Source organism: Sciurus carolinensis, chromosome 18, assembly GCF_902686445.1.
Source record: "Sciurus carolinensis chromosome 18, mSciCar1.2, whole genome shotgun sequence".
In the NCBI taxonomy this organism is placed as follows: Eukaryota; Metazoa; Chordata; class Mammalia; order Rodentia; family Sciuridae; genus Sciurus; species Sciurus carolinensis.
This window is the reverse complement of record NC_062230.1, coordinates 5,053,232-5,067,459: the sequence shown is the minus strand read 5'-3', so window position 1 is coordinate 5,067,459 and position 14,228 is coordinate 5,053,232. Positions and strand designations below refer to the sequence as shown.

At 64.0% G+C, this 14,228-nt stretch overlaps 1 protein-coding gene across 4 annotated transcripts; it reads left to right on the top strand.

The window, feature by feature from the left end:
- Positions 1–2,576: 2,576 nt before the first annotated feature.
- Lat2 (linker for activation of T cells family member 2) lies at positions 2,577–13,720 on the top strand. 4 transcript variants are annotated; one of them, XR_007106101.1, is made up of 12 exons: positions 2,577–2,714; positions 5,730–5,847; positions 6,169–6,208; positions 8,441–8,484; positions 8,585–8,645; positions 8,799–8,836; positions 9,151–9,181; positions 9,680–9,735; positions 10,476–10,541; positions 10,722–10,793; positions 11,022–11,186; positions 12,839–13,720. XR_007106101.1 is itself a non-coding variant. In XM_047533598.1 (12 exons), exons 2-11 carry the CDS (start codon positions 5,754–5,756, stop codon positions 11,126–11,128), a joined length of 609 nt encoding a protein of 202 aa, XP_047389554.1. In that variant the 5' UTR covers positions 2,577–2,714; positions 5,737–5,753; the 3' UTR covers positions 11,129–11,146; positions 12,839–13,720. The 4 variants fall into 4 exon arrangements, 3 of the variants coding, with proteins under 3 accessions (XP_047389554.1, XP_047389553.1, XP_047389555.1); XM_047533598.1 differs by having other exon boundaries at positions 5,737–5,847; positions 11,022–11,146; XM_047533597.1 differs by having other exon boundaries at positions 11,022–11,146.
- The last annotated feature ends 508 nt before the right edge of the window (positions 13,721–14,228 follow it).

Genomic DNA, 14,228 nt, shown 5'->3' with positions numbered 1-14,228 from the left:
GACAGCTACCCCAGGGACTGTCCGGAAATCAGCTTTTCACTTGAAAACGGGACTGTCCCATACTCTGATGACCCAGTGTGCGCCCAATTTGCTGTGGGTTTTTGTTTTTTTGTGGTTTTTTGTGCAGTCTAGGGATGAAACCCAGGGACTCTACCACCAAGCTGCATCCCAGCCCATTATTTTATTTTGAGACAAGTTTTTACTAAGTTGTCCAGGCTGGTCTCAAACTTGCTGTCCTCCTGCCTCAGCCTCCCAAATAACCTGAGTGACGGGCATGTGCCGCTGCACCCGACTTTGATGTCCATTGTTTGAGACAGAAACTGTATTCAGATACTGGACCGCCATACAGCAGGTCGAGGACTGGCCCAGAGCTGTGCTCAGCCCTGGATGGCCCGTTGGCGGCAGTGTCAGGAGGGACATTCCGGGTGCTTGCGCACAATATGCTTTTCTGTGTAAAATTTAATTTTCTAAGTACACCCAAAAAGAAAATCAAAGGAGAGGAAAGCACCTAGTGAGTGGCAGCAGGAGCATGAGGGAATATTCTAGATTCCATTACTAGTGGGCATGAAGTAAGTTTTTCTCAAGAAACTGACCGCTTCCACCAGCCTTTGTGGGATGTCTGGCCCTGGAAGATTCTTGGCTCTCGAGGAGATGTACTGTGTGGTTACTTTTCTCACAAATGTGCCTACACAGCTACTCAGCTATGAGTTGCAAACCAAGGTGTCAACCGTTCAGGGTCACGAAAAGGTTTTGGAGCCACACAGTGGAACGTGCCAGTAATCCCAGCAGCTGCGGAGGCTGAGGCAGGAGGATTGCAAGTTCAAGGCCAGCCTCAGCAACTCAGACCCTTTCTCAAAAATAAAAAAATAAAGGCTATGGGTGTTGCTTAGTGGTAAAGCACCCCTGGGTTCTGTCCCCAGTACCAGAAAAGAAAAAGCCTGGGCAGCATTTGAGGTCATCGGTGCCTCAGGTCACACACTGAATGACTGAGGGGCTGGGGCGTTGCTTAGCACGTGTGAGCTTTGGGTTTGATTTCCAGCACCACAAAAAATAAGTAAATTTTGTATTAAATATATTTTAAATATTTAGGTTTTCTAGACGCTGGAACTTGCATCTAGTGCCCTGTACCCGCCGGGCGGGCCGTCATCCACACCCCCAGCCCGTGACGGATGTTTTATCACGAAGTAGCATGCCCAAGCCTGCCAACGCGCTGCAGGTCTGACGGGACATGAGCTGCAGGTCTGACGGGACATGAGCGTCTGGTGCGCTAAGGTTCTGTTCCTGTGTAGGGCGGTACTTTGAGAAGGGCCTGGGCCAAGCCCCAGATCCCCTCACCTGCACGAGACAACTGTGCACAGCCTCGGGACTGTGGCCCAGGCGGGTGGCTCCACGCAGGCCCAACCAAGAAGGGTCCTGGCACGGACCACGGCCACCATGCCTTGGAAACCCTGGGTGGTTCCTCGGCCCCACACGGTAGACCTCAGTCCTCCAGCACCTGCCCGGCGTGACCCAGCCAGGCTCCCCGCCAGCCGGGAGTGGGGGAGCAGTACAGAGTCCCCAGGTGTGTGAGGTGCCAGCTGAAGGGCCCCAGTGGGAGGGCTGGCCTGGACTCTGGGTTCGGCCGGTCTCCCCTGCCTGTCACTGGAAGGGAGAGTCATGGTGAGCCCAGCCCACGCACCTGGCAGGGCCCAGTGGGCCGGGGCACGGTCGCCCGGTGGTGCTAGCCTCAGTCACTCCCACTTGGTGGGGGCAGGGCAGCTCTTGGCACCAGCGCCCACAGGTCCCCCTGGACCAGGGCCTGGAGTTGTGCTGTGCTCCTCACCCAGGGGCTGGCAGCAGAGGCGGGTTGCCTCGCCTGGCCCTGCTCAGCCGTGCTGGACGGATGGAGGCCAAGAGCGACCCCAGTGGGGTCCCAGGCCTGGCATCGTCCAGGACTGGGGGCCTGGATTCTCAAGCGCCAAACTGGGAGTGGGCCTGGGACATGCTGCCTCGTGCCCGGGTGCCTGGCACACGATACCACTCAGACAACCCCAGGGGACACTGTCGCTGGGGAATGTGCCCCCGAAGCAGCCGGGCAGGCGTCCCAGGCATCCACACCTTCTTTAGGCCCCACTCCCTCCTGGGGCCCTGCCCCTCGGTCTCCGTGGGGGCCCCTGGAGGGAAGCTGAGGTCCAGTGCACCTGGGGGGCGGGCAGGCGGGCAGGCGTGGCCAAGCTGCCCCACTGGGTAGGCTGCAGGCCACCCAGCAGCTCTGGCTCTGTCCCTCCCGGGCCACGGGACCTTGGGATGCTGGATGACCAGGCCATTCTGGACAAGTGTTCACGGCCCCCAGCTGGGGCCCGCTGAGCACTGGGATTGGTCATCCCACTCGGGGCGGCTGCGGGTCCTCGTCAACCCCTCTGCCCACGTAACCTCATCTGCTCCACGCGTGTATGCGTCTGCCACACGTCCCCCATCCTGTCGCCCAGCGACCCACGTCCTTTGCGCGCATGGGTACGTGTGTCTTTCAGCCCTCTCTCTGTCCCTCCCTCTCTGTTAATAGCTAAGCCTGTCCGGCGAGCGGCGGATGTGAGGGATGATTCAGTGGCTGACAGGAAGCCCGTCACCTCGCCTGCTGCCCGCCAGTCTGGCGTTGGCGTCGGTTTGGGCAGGTGTGCGGGTGCATTTGTGGGCGCAGGATGGGGTGGCCACGGTGAGGAGTCCCTGACACTCAGGTAAGCATTTCCCAGGGGTGCCTGGAGCCTGGCTAAGACAGAGGCCCCAAGGCTGCTCTACACCCCAGAGGAGCACCGGTGGCGCCTCCTACCCTGGCACCTGCGGCCAGGGCACGCAGGGGCGGCCTGTTTCTGGGGCTCCGACCCCTTTCCTGCCCTCACCATCCCAGCCCAGCCTACTTCCTTCCCCACGGCCCTGGAGGCCCCTGGAAGCCCCCAGAACCCCCCCGGGTGGCTCAGTCACTGCCAGAAATCCAGTGAGGGGTGGCCCAGGCGTCCTCGTCTGTGGAGTGGGACTGGGAGGCAGGGCCTGCCAGGGAAGCCACTCTCCTGCACCCCTCCTGCAGCTCTCGGCCAGGGGCTTGAGGGGACCACCGTCAGGGCCTCCCTTGCAAAGGACTCCCCAGCCTCATCTGAGACGCAGGGTTATTTGGACCAAGAAGCAGACCCCAGGGCCGGGAGCAAGGGTGCTACCTCACTGCCCCAGCCCTGGGGCTTGCGACCCATCCCCAGCATGGAGCTGGCTGGTGACCGCACAGATAGATGGTCTGCAAGGTCCTTCCGGGCAGGAGGCCTTAGCGCTGCCGCTCGGGGCGGGCCCAGCGCCTTCCCCCGGCTCTCTGCAAACGTGCTCATATGAAAACTGCCCACTTCCCTTTGAGCTATTTTGGCCTCTGAGCCAAGGCCTGGCCCCACCCGGCCCCACCTGGCCCCTTGGGGCCTTCAGGGGCTGCCTGGGCGGCCCCTCCTGGGGCCCAGCCTCCCCTCACCCGCCTGCCTTGGGAACCTGACGGGAGTGCCAGACAGAGGGACGGGACGGAGCACTGGCCTGGGGCTGGGCGCTCGGGGCTGGGAGACTCTTCCCCAGACTCTCCTGATGAAAATAGCACCCCCCTTTTTTCTCCGAATCCAAAGGAGTGAGCGGGAGCCTTTGACCCAGGCTGCCCTGGGCTTGGACGCAGCGCCCCCTCGCTGGCCTCCCGTGGCTCCCCTGGCAGCGGAGCTGGGCCGAGGTGCCTCCCCCGAGACGCCACTTCCCTGGGAATGGGCCCCAGGATCAGGCGGGGACGCCCAGGCGTTGGCCCCTGCCCTCCCAGGACCCTGTCCCTTCTCCCTCACGGCTGTGGAGGAAGTCCCAGCCTTGGCACTGGAGGTGGCAGCAGGCAGGCTCCGGTCAAGCTGCCCACAGTGTTGGCTGCAGGCCACCCGCCAACTCTGCGGCCCCCATGCCACGGGTCCTCGGGAACCCTAGTGGTGACGAGTCCTGGTGGGCACGGCAGCCATGCCCAGCCCTGTGCACACATCAGCTCCATGCCCGAGGGACAGTGTCATTACCTCCCCTGACAGGTGAGGACATGGACCAGCCTGACCTGTCCTCGCCCAGGGCCGAGGGCACCCAGCAGTTCTGCCCACCCCAAGACAGTGGGTCCGGAAGCAGTAGGGCCCGCTGGTGGCCTAGGCCCTCTGAGACGGAAGGCCATCTTCCCTGGGCAGGCCCGAGGGGCAGCAGAGGGCAACAGGTCGCCTCCTGGGGTCCAACGCGGGTCTGGTGCAGGCCCACTGCCCGCCCGTGTGCCTGTGCCCGAGTCTGTTTAGGGGGCAGAAAGAGTCCCCGTCCTAACCAAAGGACCAGATGATGCCTGGGGTCAGCGGGGGAGGGCGAGCCAGGCAGCAGCAGGACGAAAGGCCTGGCAGGCGTGTCCCGGGAGGTGGGCCAGGCGGACGCTGCATGCCCAGCAGCACTGTGGGGACGCCCTGGACTGACCCCGACTCACAGACGAGGAGACGGAGGCCCAGAGGCTCTCGGCACGGCAGGGCTCGACCCTCCTGAGACCAGGTGCACTGAGGGACTGGAACGGAGCTGTCAGGGTGGAGGGGTGCAGAGGCACAACGAGGCGGGTGAGCTGCGCTGGTCACATGGTCTGGGAATACATTCATTCCCACTGACTCACCTCGGGAGCGGGCGAGGGGTGACGGCGACGGCACCCCATGGCTCAGAGCTGCATGGAGATTCCTCATCTTTGCCATGGTCATCCCGGAAGCTCAGAGCAAGCAAGGGGGACAGCCCTGGTCCCCAGCCTCAGCCTGGGCAGCAGGTGTCCTGTACCCGCTCCAAGCCTTGGTTCCCCAGCGGTGCAGTGGGAGAAGCCCTCCCAGGGATGAGGTGGGGAGAACTGGTGGCATAGGGTGGCCATCACAGGGCTCAGCCCCTGGTGTTCCCGCCCATGCTGAGTGCCATTCCAGTGTGACAGTCCTTGGAAGCCTCTGGAGAGGGCTGAGTTTCCACTCATTCCCCATGTGGCCATCACACCAAGGTCCAGAGGCAGGGACTGGCCACTGACCATGAAGCAGCCCGGGGCCAGCTCCTCCTCGCCCCGACTGTCCTCCCTCCAGCTCGTCCTGGACAGTGCCAGCTGCTGTGGGCAGCTCTTCCAGCCCACCTCCTCTGGGAACCCCTTCCTGACTTTCCCCCAGCTCCCCCAACAGGGGATCTGGGCTCCCAGGGTTTCAGGAGAGGAAATGCCCTCGGTCCCCAGGTTCCCTGGGAGGCAGAGCAGGGCCAGGTGCTCCAGTGCAGGTGGGCTGTCGGGTGTCAGGGTGGGGACCTGGACTCTGACGCCCGACCCAGGTTGGATTGACAGGGCCGGGAGATGTGGGAGGAGGGGCCTCAGACCTCGGGTCCCTTGGAGCTCAGGACACTTGACAGGATGTGGCGGGCAGGTGGGGCCAGGGCAGCCGCAGGCAGGCACCCAGGCTCGGACGCTTGACGTGTGAATCAGGGTGAGCCTGTCCCTCAAAGGGCTGCCTGGCTTGGTGAGGGGCTTTGGGCTGTGCCCAGGCGTGTGCTCTGTCTGGGGGGCTTGGGTGCTAGTTCTAGGTCACATGGGGAATAGCGGGTCCCTCAGTCCCAGGAACAGGGAGGGAAGAGGGCTGTGGCCTCCAGCCGGGTGGGGTCAGAGGCCTGAGCGTGTGGGGCAGGGCCGGCCCGGGCCTTGGCTCACGGGGCTGTTGCAGCGTACAGGCGGACGCCGGGTGGACATGAGCCTGGAGACCGAGCTGCTGTGGCCAGGGGCGGCGCTGCTGCTGCTGCTGGGGGCCACCGCTGGGCTGTGTGTGCGCTGCTCTCGCCCAGGTAAGGGGACGGGGACAGCGGGCTGTGTCCCAGAGGCCTCCCTGGCCAGACCTGGCTCTGAGGACCACAGACCTTCTCTGGGGGCTTTGGATTTGTGGGGCCAAGTGTGGTCTCGGGCAGGGAGGCTGGGCTGCCTGGGCTGTCCCGTCCCCACACCCTCCTCTCCTGACAGACCCTCTCCATGACAGGTGGCCCCCAACATGGGTCGCTGGCCCACGTCCTGTCTGAGGCCTGCAGAGGGGACAGGAGACGTGGGAGGAGGGGTCTCGCACCTCGTCCGTGACACTCGGGACACTTGCTAACCCCACACTGTTCCTGCAGGGCTGAAGCGGTCGGAGAAGATCTATGAGCAGAGAAACCCGTGAGTGGCTCCGCGTCCCCAGCCTGGCCTGCTCCTGTGGCCTGGGCGTTGGCCTCCCTGTGGGCACCCCTCTTCCCTGTCACTCCTGCCTGCCCTGTGGCGGGCTCCAGTGGGTCCCCAGCAGTCAGGGCATGGGGAGAAAGGGCCCAGGGGCTGTCCAGGCCCTGCCCCAGCCTGGGGCAGGGGGGCCTTGGGGGCAGGACCAGCCACCTCCAGGCCTCCAGAGGTCAGCTGCTGTCCTTGGCCTGCTCTGATCCCAGCCAGGTGCTCCTGCTGAGCTGGGACAGACAGGGGACCCCAACCTCACAGAGCCATGACCTGGGGAGAGCCGGACACAGAATGTGAGCAAGGTCCCAGGTTCCCCTGGAAATGCTCGAGGGGTTCAGGAAGGGGTGGCCATGTTGCTTGGGAGATCAGGGAAGGCCGAGCCCAGGGAGGAGGCGGGACTGGGAGAGAAAGGCCCCAGGGCGTCCATGTGCGAGCTATTGCTGACCAGGGTGGGGCTGAGGCCCAGAGCAACCCTGGGCACAAGGACAGTAGCCTTCCGTGGCCTGTGACTGAGTAGGAGTGACACAGGCCACTCACAGAGACAGCCTCACAACACTCACAGGCACACCCACGACACACACACACACACACACACACCACACACACCACACACCACACACACACACACACACACACACACACCACACACACACACACATACATACCCACCACACACACACACCCACGACACACACACCCACGACACACAGACACACACACAGACACCACACACACGACACACACATACCCACCACACACACACACACACACACACACACCACACACACACACACACACACACACACACAACCACACACACTTCCTCATTTCCTTTTGCAACTGAAAAACCACAGTGAGATTTGACAATACAGTCTCCCCGTCCCTGCCACCCAGCGGGGGCTGGACCTTTCTGGGCTTTTCTGCCACTTGGCCTTCTGGGATGTGTGCCTGAGAACTGCCTGCTGCCCCAAGTCCCCGCGTCCCTGACCGCCTCCATCCCCTGTGGATGGAGAGCTGTGGACGGCCGGGCCCAGAGGCTGCATTGTCCTCGTGGGCAGGGCCGGGAGGGAACTCCAGGACTGTCCCCTTGCTGGGGCGCCTTCCTCTGCCACCTCAGCTGGGGTCAGTCCTACAGGTCTGCACAAAGCAACTGTTACCAGGCCCAGCTCCCAATCACTTCCTCCAGGAAACCGTGTCCGGCTGTCCTGTGGCTGTAGAGCATCTCCTGAATCAGGCTCCTGGTAGTCTGGGCCGGGTGCCCATTCTGGTTCAGGACAGGAGCCCCAAAACCTGCTCTAGTAGCCAACTGGATCAGCTGTAAGGGCAGCTTCCATTTTCAAGGGTACTTCAAGGTCCAAGGCGGCAGCGGGAGCTCCGTCCCCCGTCTCTGCGTTCTACACAGTAGGAATAAAGAAGGGACACAGGCGACAGGGGAGCACCCCAGCCGGCAGTGCTCTGTGTGAGGATCTTTCTCGGAACCATCAACACCTTGATTTGCATCCTGTTGCCCAGAGAATTGTGGCTACACTTAGGTGTGAGGAAGGTTGGAAAAACAGCCCTTTAGCTGGGTCACAGCTGCCTAAGTAAAAATCAGCCTTCTGCAAAGGGCCAGCGCGAGTGCGGGCCATGGTGGGTGCCTGGCTCTCTCTAGGCTTTGCAGTGGCTCCCCAGTGGTTGGGGAGTAAATGGTAGCTTTGAACATGCCCGGAGGGAACATCCTCTTGGGAAGGACAAACATTGCCAAGGCATCAGGCAGGGGGCAGCCTCTTGGTCACTCAGGCTGAAGTCATTTCCCCTGGACCCCAATGAGTCCACGAGCAGCTCAACCCTGAGGCCCAAGAGCCCCGGGTCACCCCCCAGCCCTGCCATAGCCACCCCTCCCCACACGAGGCCTGAGACCCCAGCAGGATGCAGCCACATGGAGCCGTTGGGGGACTGGCCTGCTGGTGGCTGGGTTCCAGCCAAGGCCACGTGAAGGGGGCCTAGTCGGGAGGCAGGGGCCTGGACTTGGAAGCAGGGGGGACCCTGGTCTTGGGCCAGGAGCTCCTGCCCATTACAGACGCCTCCACCCCGTCCTCCACCCCTCCTCTGCGTCCCCTTCCCTGCCTGTCCCTCCCTCCTGTCCCCGTGTCCCCTGGGCTGTGGGAGGCCATACCCGGCTCAGCCCGCTCCCCATGTTTGCAGGCAGGAGACTCAGCAGAGCTTCGCGGTGGCGCGGACCTATTCCTGTGAGTCCTGTGGCCGAGGCTGGGCTTGGCCTGGGGCCTCCACATCCAGGCTCCCCCCGCATCACCTGGGGCTCAGCCAACACCTCTTTGCCTTTCGCAGTGGTCAGGCAGGCCTGGCCAGGGCCGCGGATGGACACGACCCCTGACATGGCCGCTGCAAGGTAGGGTGAGCTCCCGGCACAGGCCCTGGGGTCCTGCAGCCCCGGAGGTCCTGGCTAGGTTGAGCCCAGGCCCTGGAGCCCCAGGGCTGGGCTCTGAGGGGCTGTGGCCTCCCCCAGCGCCGCCCCCAGCGCCCGCCTGTCCCAACCCTGCAGGTTCGACAAGCTGCTGCGCTTCTCCACCCCACTGGAGGGTGAGTGACAGCGGGGCGGGCGGGGGACAGGCCAGCGAACGCTCCTGGGACCCTCACTGTGAAGGGTTGAGCTGGGGCCAGGGGCGGATGGCACGGGGAACGGAGCGTGTGCCAGGTGTGAGCACACGGAGCACCCGGGCTGTTCCTGGGCTCTGCTGGGCAGGGGGCGAGGCCAGCCGGGGAGGACAGCCTGGCCTTTCTTCCAGATCCTGCCTCCCCCAGGTACCAGAACTTCAGCAAAGGTGGGTGGGCTGGCGGGGGCGGGGGGGGGGGGGCTGACCGAGCTCAGGCCTAACTCCCTCCATGTCCTCCAGGGAGCAGACGGGACTCGGACGCAGCCTACATGTGAGTGGGCTCCCTGCCCTGGCCGCCCCTCCCTGGTCCCCTGCCACCGCCCCACTTCCTTGTCTGTGAACTGTGAGCGGCTCCTGCCCTGGGAGAAAGCTCCGGGCAGCAGTGTCTTCTCCCAGGTGACGGTGGCTCTGTGGATCCCCACGTGGCCCTGCTCAGGGGGAGGGGCGTGGGGGAGACCCTGTGTCACCCAAAGACAAGCGACTGGGATGATGGGCACCCCAGAGAGGAAGGGCCCTCGGGGTATCTTCATCACCAATGTGTGAACTGTGGCCCAGGCAGGTGGGGACCCGTCCAGGGGCGCCACCTTCAGGTCCCTGGACAGCACAGGCACTCAGGGAAAGGGGAGGGAGGGGTCAGGAGACCTGGGCAGAGCCCCACAGGCCCCTAGGTGAGCGATGGCCAGAGCTGCCCTCGCCTCGCTGTCCCCCACGGGGTCGGGCTGACACAGGCCTGCCCCGCAATCTGTGCCACGTCTGCTTTCTTGGCCAGAGACCCCATCGCCACGGACTATTACAACTGGGGGCACCCGAAGAAGTCCCCGGAAGGTGAGGTGGAGGGCAGTGGTGCAGGATGCTGCTGGGCAGGGAAGAATGGGGAGGAGGCTGGGCCTGGAGGTCAGCAGAGGCTGCTGGGGAGATGGGGAGGCTGGTCTCTGCAGGAGCCACAGAGGGCAGGCAGGTGTGGGCGGAGCATGCCGACAGGGGAGGGGGCCACAGTGGGGGGCAGTGGGGAGTGGCAGGGAGCCTGGTGTCCTGTTCCCCAGGGCTGGGTGCACCTGATGAGCACAGAGGGCCCTGGAGATGGCCGCTGACACCTGTGCTTTGCGGGAGACTCGGATGAGGGTGCAGTGCCTGCGGGAGGTCCGGTGGGACAGGGCCCCTCCACCTGGCGCTCGCCGCCGCAGGCCCACACGGGGTCCACGTCTGAAGTTGGGGGACTTCTTCCTGGTGTCCATTCACCATGGAAGGACGTTGGGAGGGCCGAGGCTGGAGAGCCCCCCGGTGCAGGCCACAGGGCGCCCCACCAGCCTGGCTGCCCCCCCAGAGCCCCAGCCCCGCCCAGCAGTGAGCCGCTGCCCTCAAGGCCACCCTGGCCGCCTCCCTCCAACCGCAGCCCCTCTTCAGGCCTCCCCAGCGCATTTGGCTGTGACCTCAGGAGACGGAAGGAGCTGGGGTGGCGGCCGGGAGGCCAGCTCGCCCAGTGCCCTGGGGCTCCCGGCCAGTGCTGGCAGCAGGGTGGGAGGGGGCCGGGCCTGACAGGCCACGTGCTGTCCCCTCTCCGGCAGACGACGACGATGATGCCAACTCCTACGAGAACGTCCTCATCTGCAAGCCCAGGACCCCCGAGTCAGGTGAGGCCGCCCATCCCAGAGGCAGGGCCAGGCCCGTGCTGAGGCCCTGCTGCGGGGCTGCCAGCTCGCCCTCTGGTGCCTCGGGCGCCCCTGCACCTGGTGGGGAGGCAGCCCGGGACCCCTCCCTGGTGGGGCTGCCTGCCCCTCACTAGCCCTCCAGACTGTCCCTGTGTTCCCCAGGCGGCGAGGAGACCGAGGATTATCAGAACTCGGCGTCCATCCGTCAGTGGCGAGAGTCCAGGAGGGCCGCGGGTACGTGGCCGGGGAGGCTGAGCAGGCCGGGGGACTGGCCTCCAGGGTCCAGGGTGGGCGGGTGGGCCCCAGCAGCATGCCTGCTCTCAGCACAGGAGACCGGGACACCCAAGTCCCCTCCATGGGACGTCTCCTGCAAGCCACTCCGTGGGACCTGGGGTCTGAGACGCACCCCGCGGAACAGCGGTGGGATGAGCCCCTCCCAGTACCACCTGCCCCTGTCCGCAGGGCAAGGCCTGGCGGCTGGATGTCCCTGTCCAGCGGGAAGCCCAGACGAGGACGCAGGGGAGCCCGACTACGTGAATGGGGACCTGACGGCAGCCCGGGAAGCCTAGGGGAGGCCGGGGAGGAAGGTACGGCGCCCCGGAAGCCCAGGGGAGGCCGGGGAGGAAGGTACGGCACCCACCCCGTTTCCTGGGCTCACCAGGCTCCAGGGGCCCCAACCCAAGGGAAGGGCAGCTCAGTGGAGGCGCCTGCGGGGGGCCATAGTCGGCGTCTGTGGGTGCTCAGGACGTGGGGGACCCTGCTCCCCAGTGGCTTCAGTCTAGCCCACCTGCCTGCTTCCTGTGGGACCAAGGGACCCTCAGCCACCAGCTGAGGAGACAGGTTGGCAGCAGGGCAGGGTCAGCCTCTGAGGAGCCCCTCACCCCCCCCCCCGCAGGGAGGACACCTGGGAGGAGTGAGGGGGCCCGAGAGGTGGAGGGGTGGGGGGGCGGGCCAGCCCTGGGGCCGTGCTGCGTGGGGCCTGGGGGACAGGATGCGACGCCATGTTCTTCAGGGGCCCCTGCCTGGTGAACGCAGGAGACGGCAGGAGGCAGGGGGCCAGCGAGAGCCCAGCCAGGAGCCGCTCGCGGCCAGGCCCAGGGCTGGCAGAGAGGGCCAGGGGCAGATGTGGCGTGTTTTGAAGGACGGACGGACGGATGCTGGGGGGTACAAGGGAGTAATTGGGGCTGCCAGGGTCGGTCTGAGAGCTGAGGGAGGCCACTGTCACAGCTGTGGGCATCGGGGAGCAGGCCTGAGGGGAGGCTGGGAGCTCGTTTGACCTAAGCCCAAGGTGCCCATCTGTGGCAACATGGAATGGGCAGTCCAGGCCCAAGATTTGGGCCTGGACGGCCTTGGGGACTGTCACCGCTTAGGTGGTTCTGAAAGCCAGATGACTGGCAGACAGTCACCAAGGGAAGGAGGGACAGATGGGACCCAGGCCAGAGGTGACTGCTGAGAGCAGCCGCAGAGGCAGCCCCCGGGAGCCCTGAGGACAGTGCTCAGGGAGGGTGTGGCCAGGCACATAGAGGGGTTGAGAGGACAGCTGAGCTCAGGCGTCTCTGGTATCAGGGCAGTTTTGGTGACATGGGGGTGGGGGACAGGGAGACCTGTTTGCAAAGATGGCAAATGGAGATCATTCCAGAAGTTTCACTTGAGAGGCAGAGAGAGGGAGCCAGGGCTGAAGAGGTCCTTCGAGATTGGGAAGATGACATGACCATGTCCTTTGCTGACAGATGCCAACTGGGAGGCATGGCTTGGGGTCAGGCTGTGGCTGCTGGAAGCTCTGCATCCTGATGCAGCTGGCAGAGAATAGCAGGGACAGCAAAGCCCAACCCCGGGTGCCCAAGTCCAGGAGGGTCCAGGACAGTAGGGGAGGTCCTTTTTGTGCACAAGGGAAGCATAGGACAGGACACTGCAAGCAAAGGCCACCAGCACTCTGCAGAGGGTTCTTGGGGACAGGCAGCCTATTCACAATCAGGGCCCAGGCAGGATTCAACTCAGAGCCAAGGTGGCTAGGGAGGCTGAGGCAGGAGGATCGCAAGTTCAAAGCCAGCCTCAGCAGCTTAGTGAGGCCCTAAGCAAGTCAGCGAGACCCTGTCTCTAAATAAAATACGAAACGTGGCAAGGGATGTGGCTCAGTGGTTGGGCATCCCTGGGTTCAATCTGGCAAGGCCAGGCTGCAGGGGGCAGCTGGAAGCTGAACCCGACCAACCCTCGGGTACCCAGGGAACGAGGCACGGCAGAGAGACCCTGCCGGGTAACGCTCTCCCTCTGCGCTGTAGGAGCCCTGGGGCCCTGGTCATGGCCCAGCCCACTGTCTCCCAAGGACTGCTTTCCAGTGCTGTCCACTTCTGGGTTCCTGCTGTGGTCACCCCTGGAGAGGACACTGACAGACACCTCCCGAGGACCACCGTCTGTGGGGAACAGCCTGGGAGAATTACCATGAATGGCCGAGCCCGGGCCCCAGCGTGTCCTCCCCCAACCCGGGCTTCCTTGGGGCAGGCGGCTGCCACCTGGCTCCCACGTGACGGGGTGCCACCCGCGCCCTGGGCCTGTGCGACACTGGCATTTGCGCCCCTTTTGCTTTGGATTTGGATCCCAAATTGCTCACTAACGTTGGTCTCTGTAAATCACTAACGTGGTCCTTCAGCCTATTGATTTGTGCAGGCGGGACCGTATTTACGTTCTGGGCTTGGGGGGGTCTCTCTCGGTGTCACGTCCTCCACTTCCCCACAGCACCGAGGGCGCCGGCTCCCCTCGACCCTTCAGCGGGGGCTTCTCTGTGCTTTGGGCTTCTGTTCACTTGGGAAGAATCAAAGCCGGGGCCATTGTGCTGTCCCTTTAACGAAAGGCTCCCTGCTGCGGACAAGGTGTGTCCCAGTGGGGTTCAGTGGCCCACCCCTGTGCTGCCAGAGCCGCGGGAGGCGGGCAGTTAGACCCCAAGTTCAAGGCCAGCTTCAGCAACTCAGCCAGGCTACCTGGAGAAGTAACGAGCAAGGACACGGCCAGAGGTCAAGTGCACCCACGTTCAAGCCCAATAGGGGGCAGCACACTGGGAGCCTGGTGGTCAGAACAGCGGCCCAGGGAACTCTCCTGAGCCACAAATGCCACTTGGGGAAACAAAACGTGCCCTCCCACCGATACACACCAATAAACCACTCCAGCCCAAGAGCCGCGACTCCTGCGTCTGCCTTGCTCTGCTCAGGGGAAGACCTTCTAAGAGGACGGAGGCCAGGCTTCCGGCTCAGTAGAAAGAACCCGAGGCCAGAGGGGCTGTGGATGGGCACTTGGCCCACTTCCCAGATGCCACATCGGCTTTTCCCCTGAGAAGAAATTAACGCCACAAGGTGGGAAGTCCGAAGCAGCAACTGGAACCCAACTGTTGGCCCGCCACCTGTCCCTGAAGTCCTGGGGGAGGAGCCCCCCGTGACCTCAGGCCTGAGCAGAGGTGGGGGAGGGCCTGCAGGAACCACGAGCACAGCAGAAAATGTCCAGGAGGCCAGCCTCTGCTTTAGGAAGCCAGGTGCCTCTCCTTACCTATAAAATGGGGGTGACCTTACCCTACCTTCCAAGGAGGAGGTCCCAGATAAAACCTGAGACCAGGTGTGTAACAGGATTTTGAAGGGGCTCACAGTGGTGGTGCCTGCCTATAATCCCAACATGGGAGGCTGA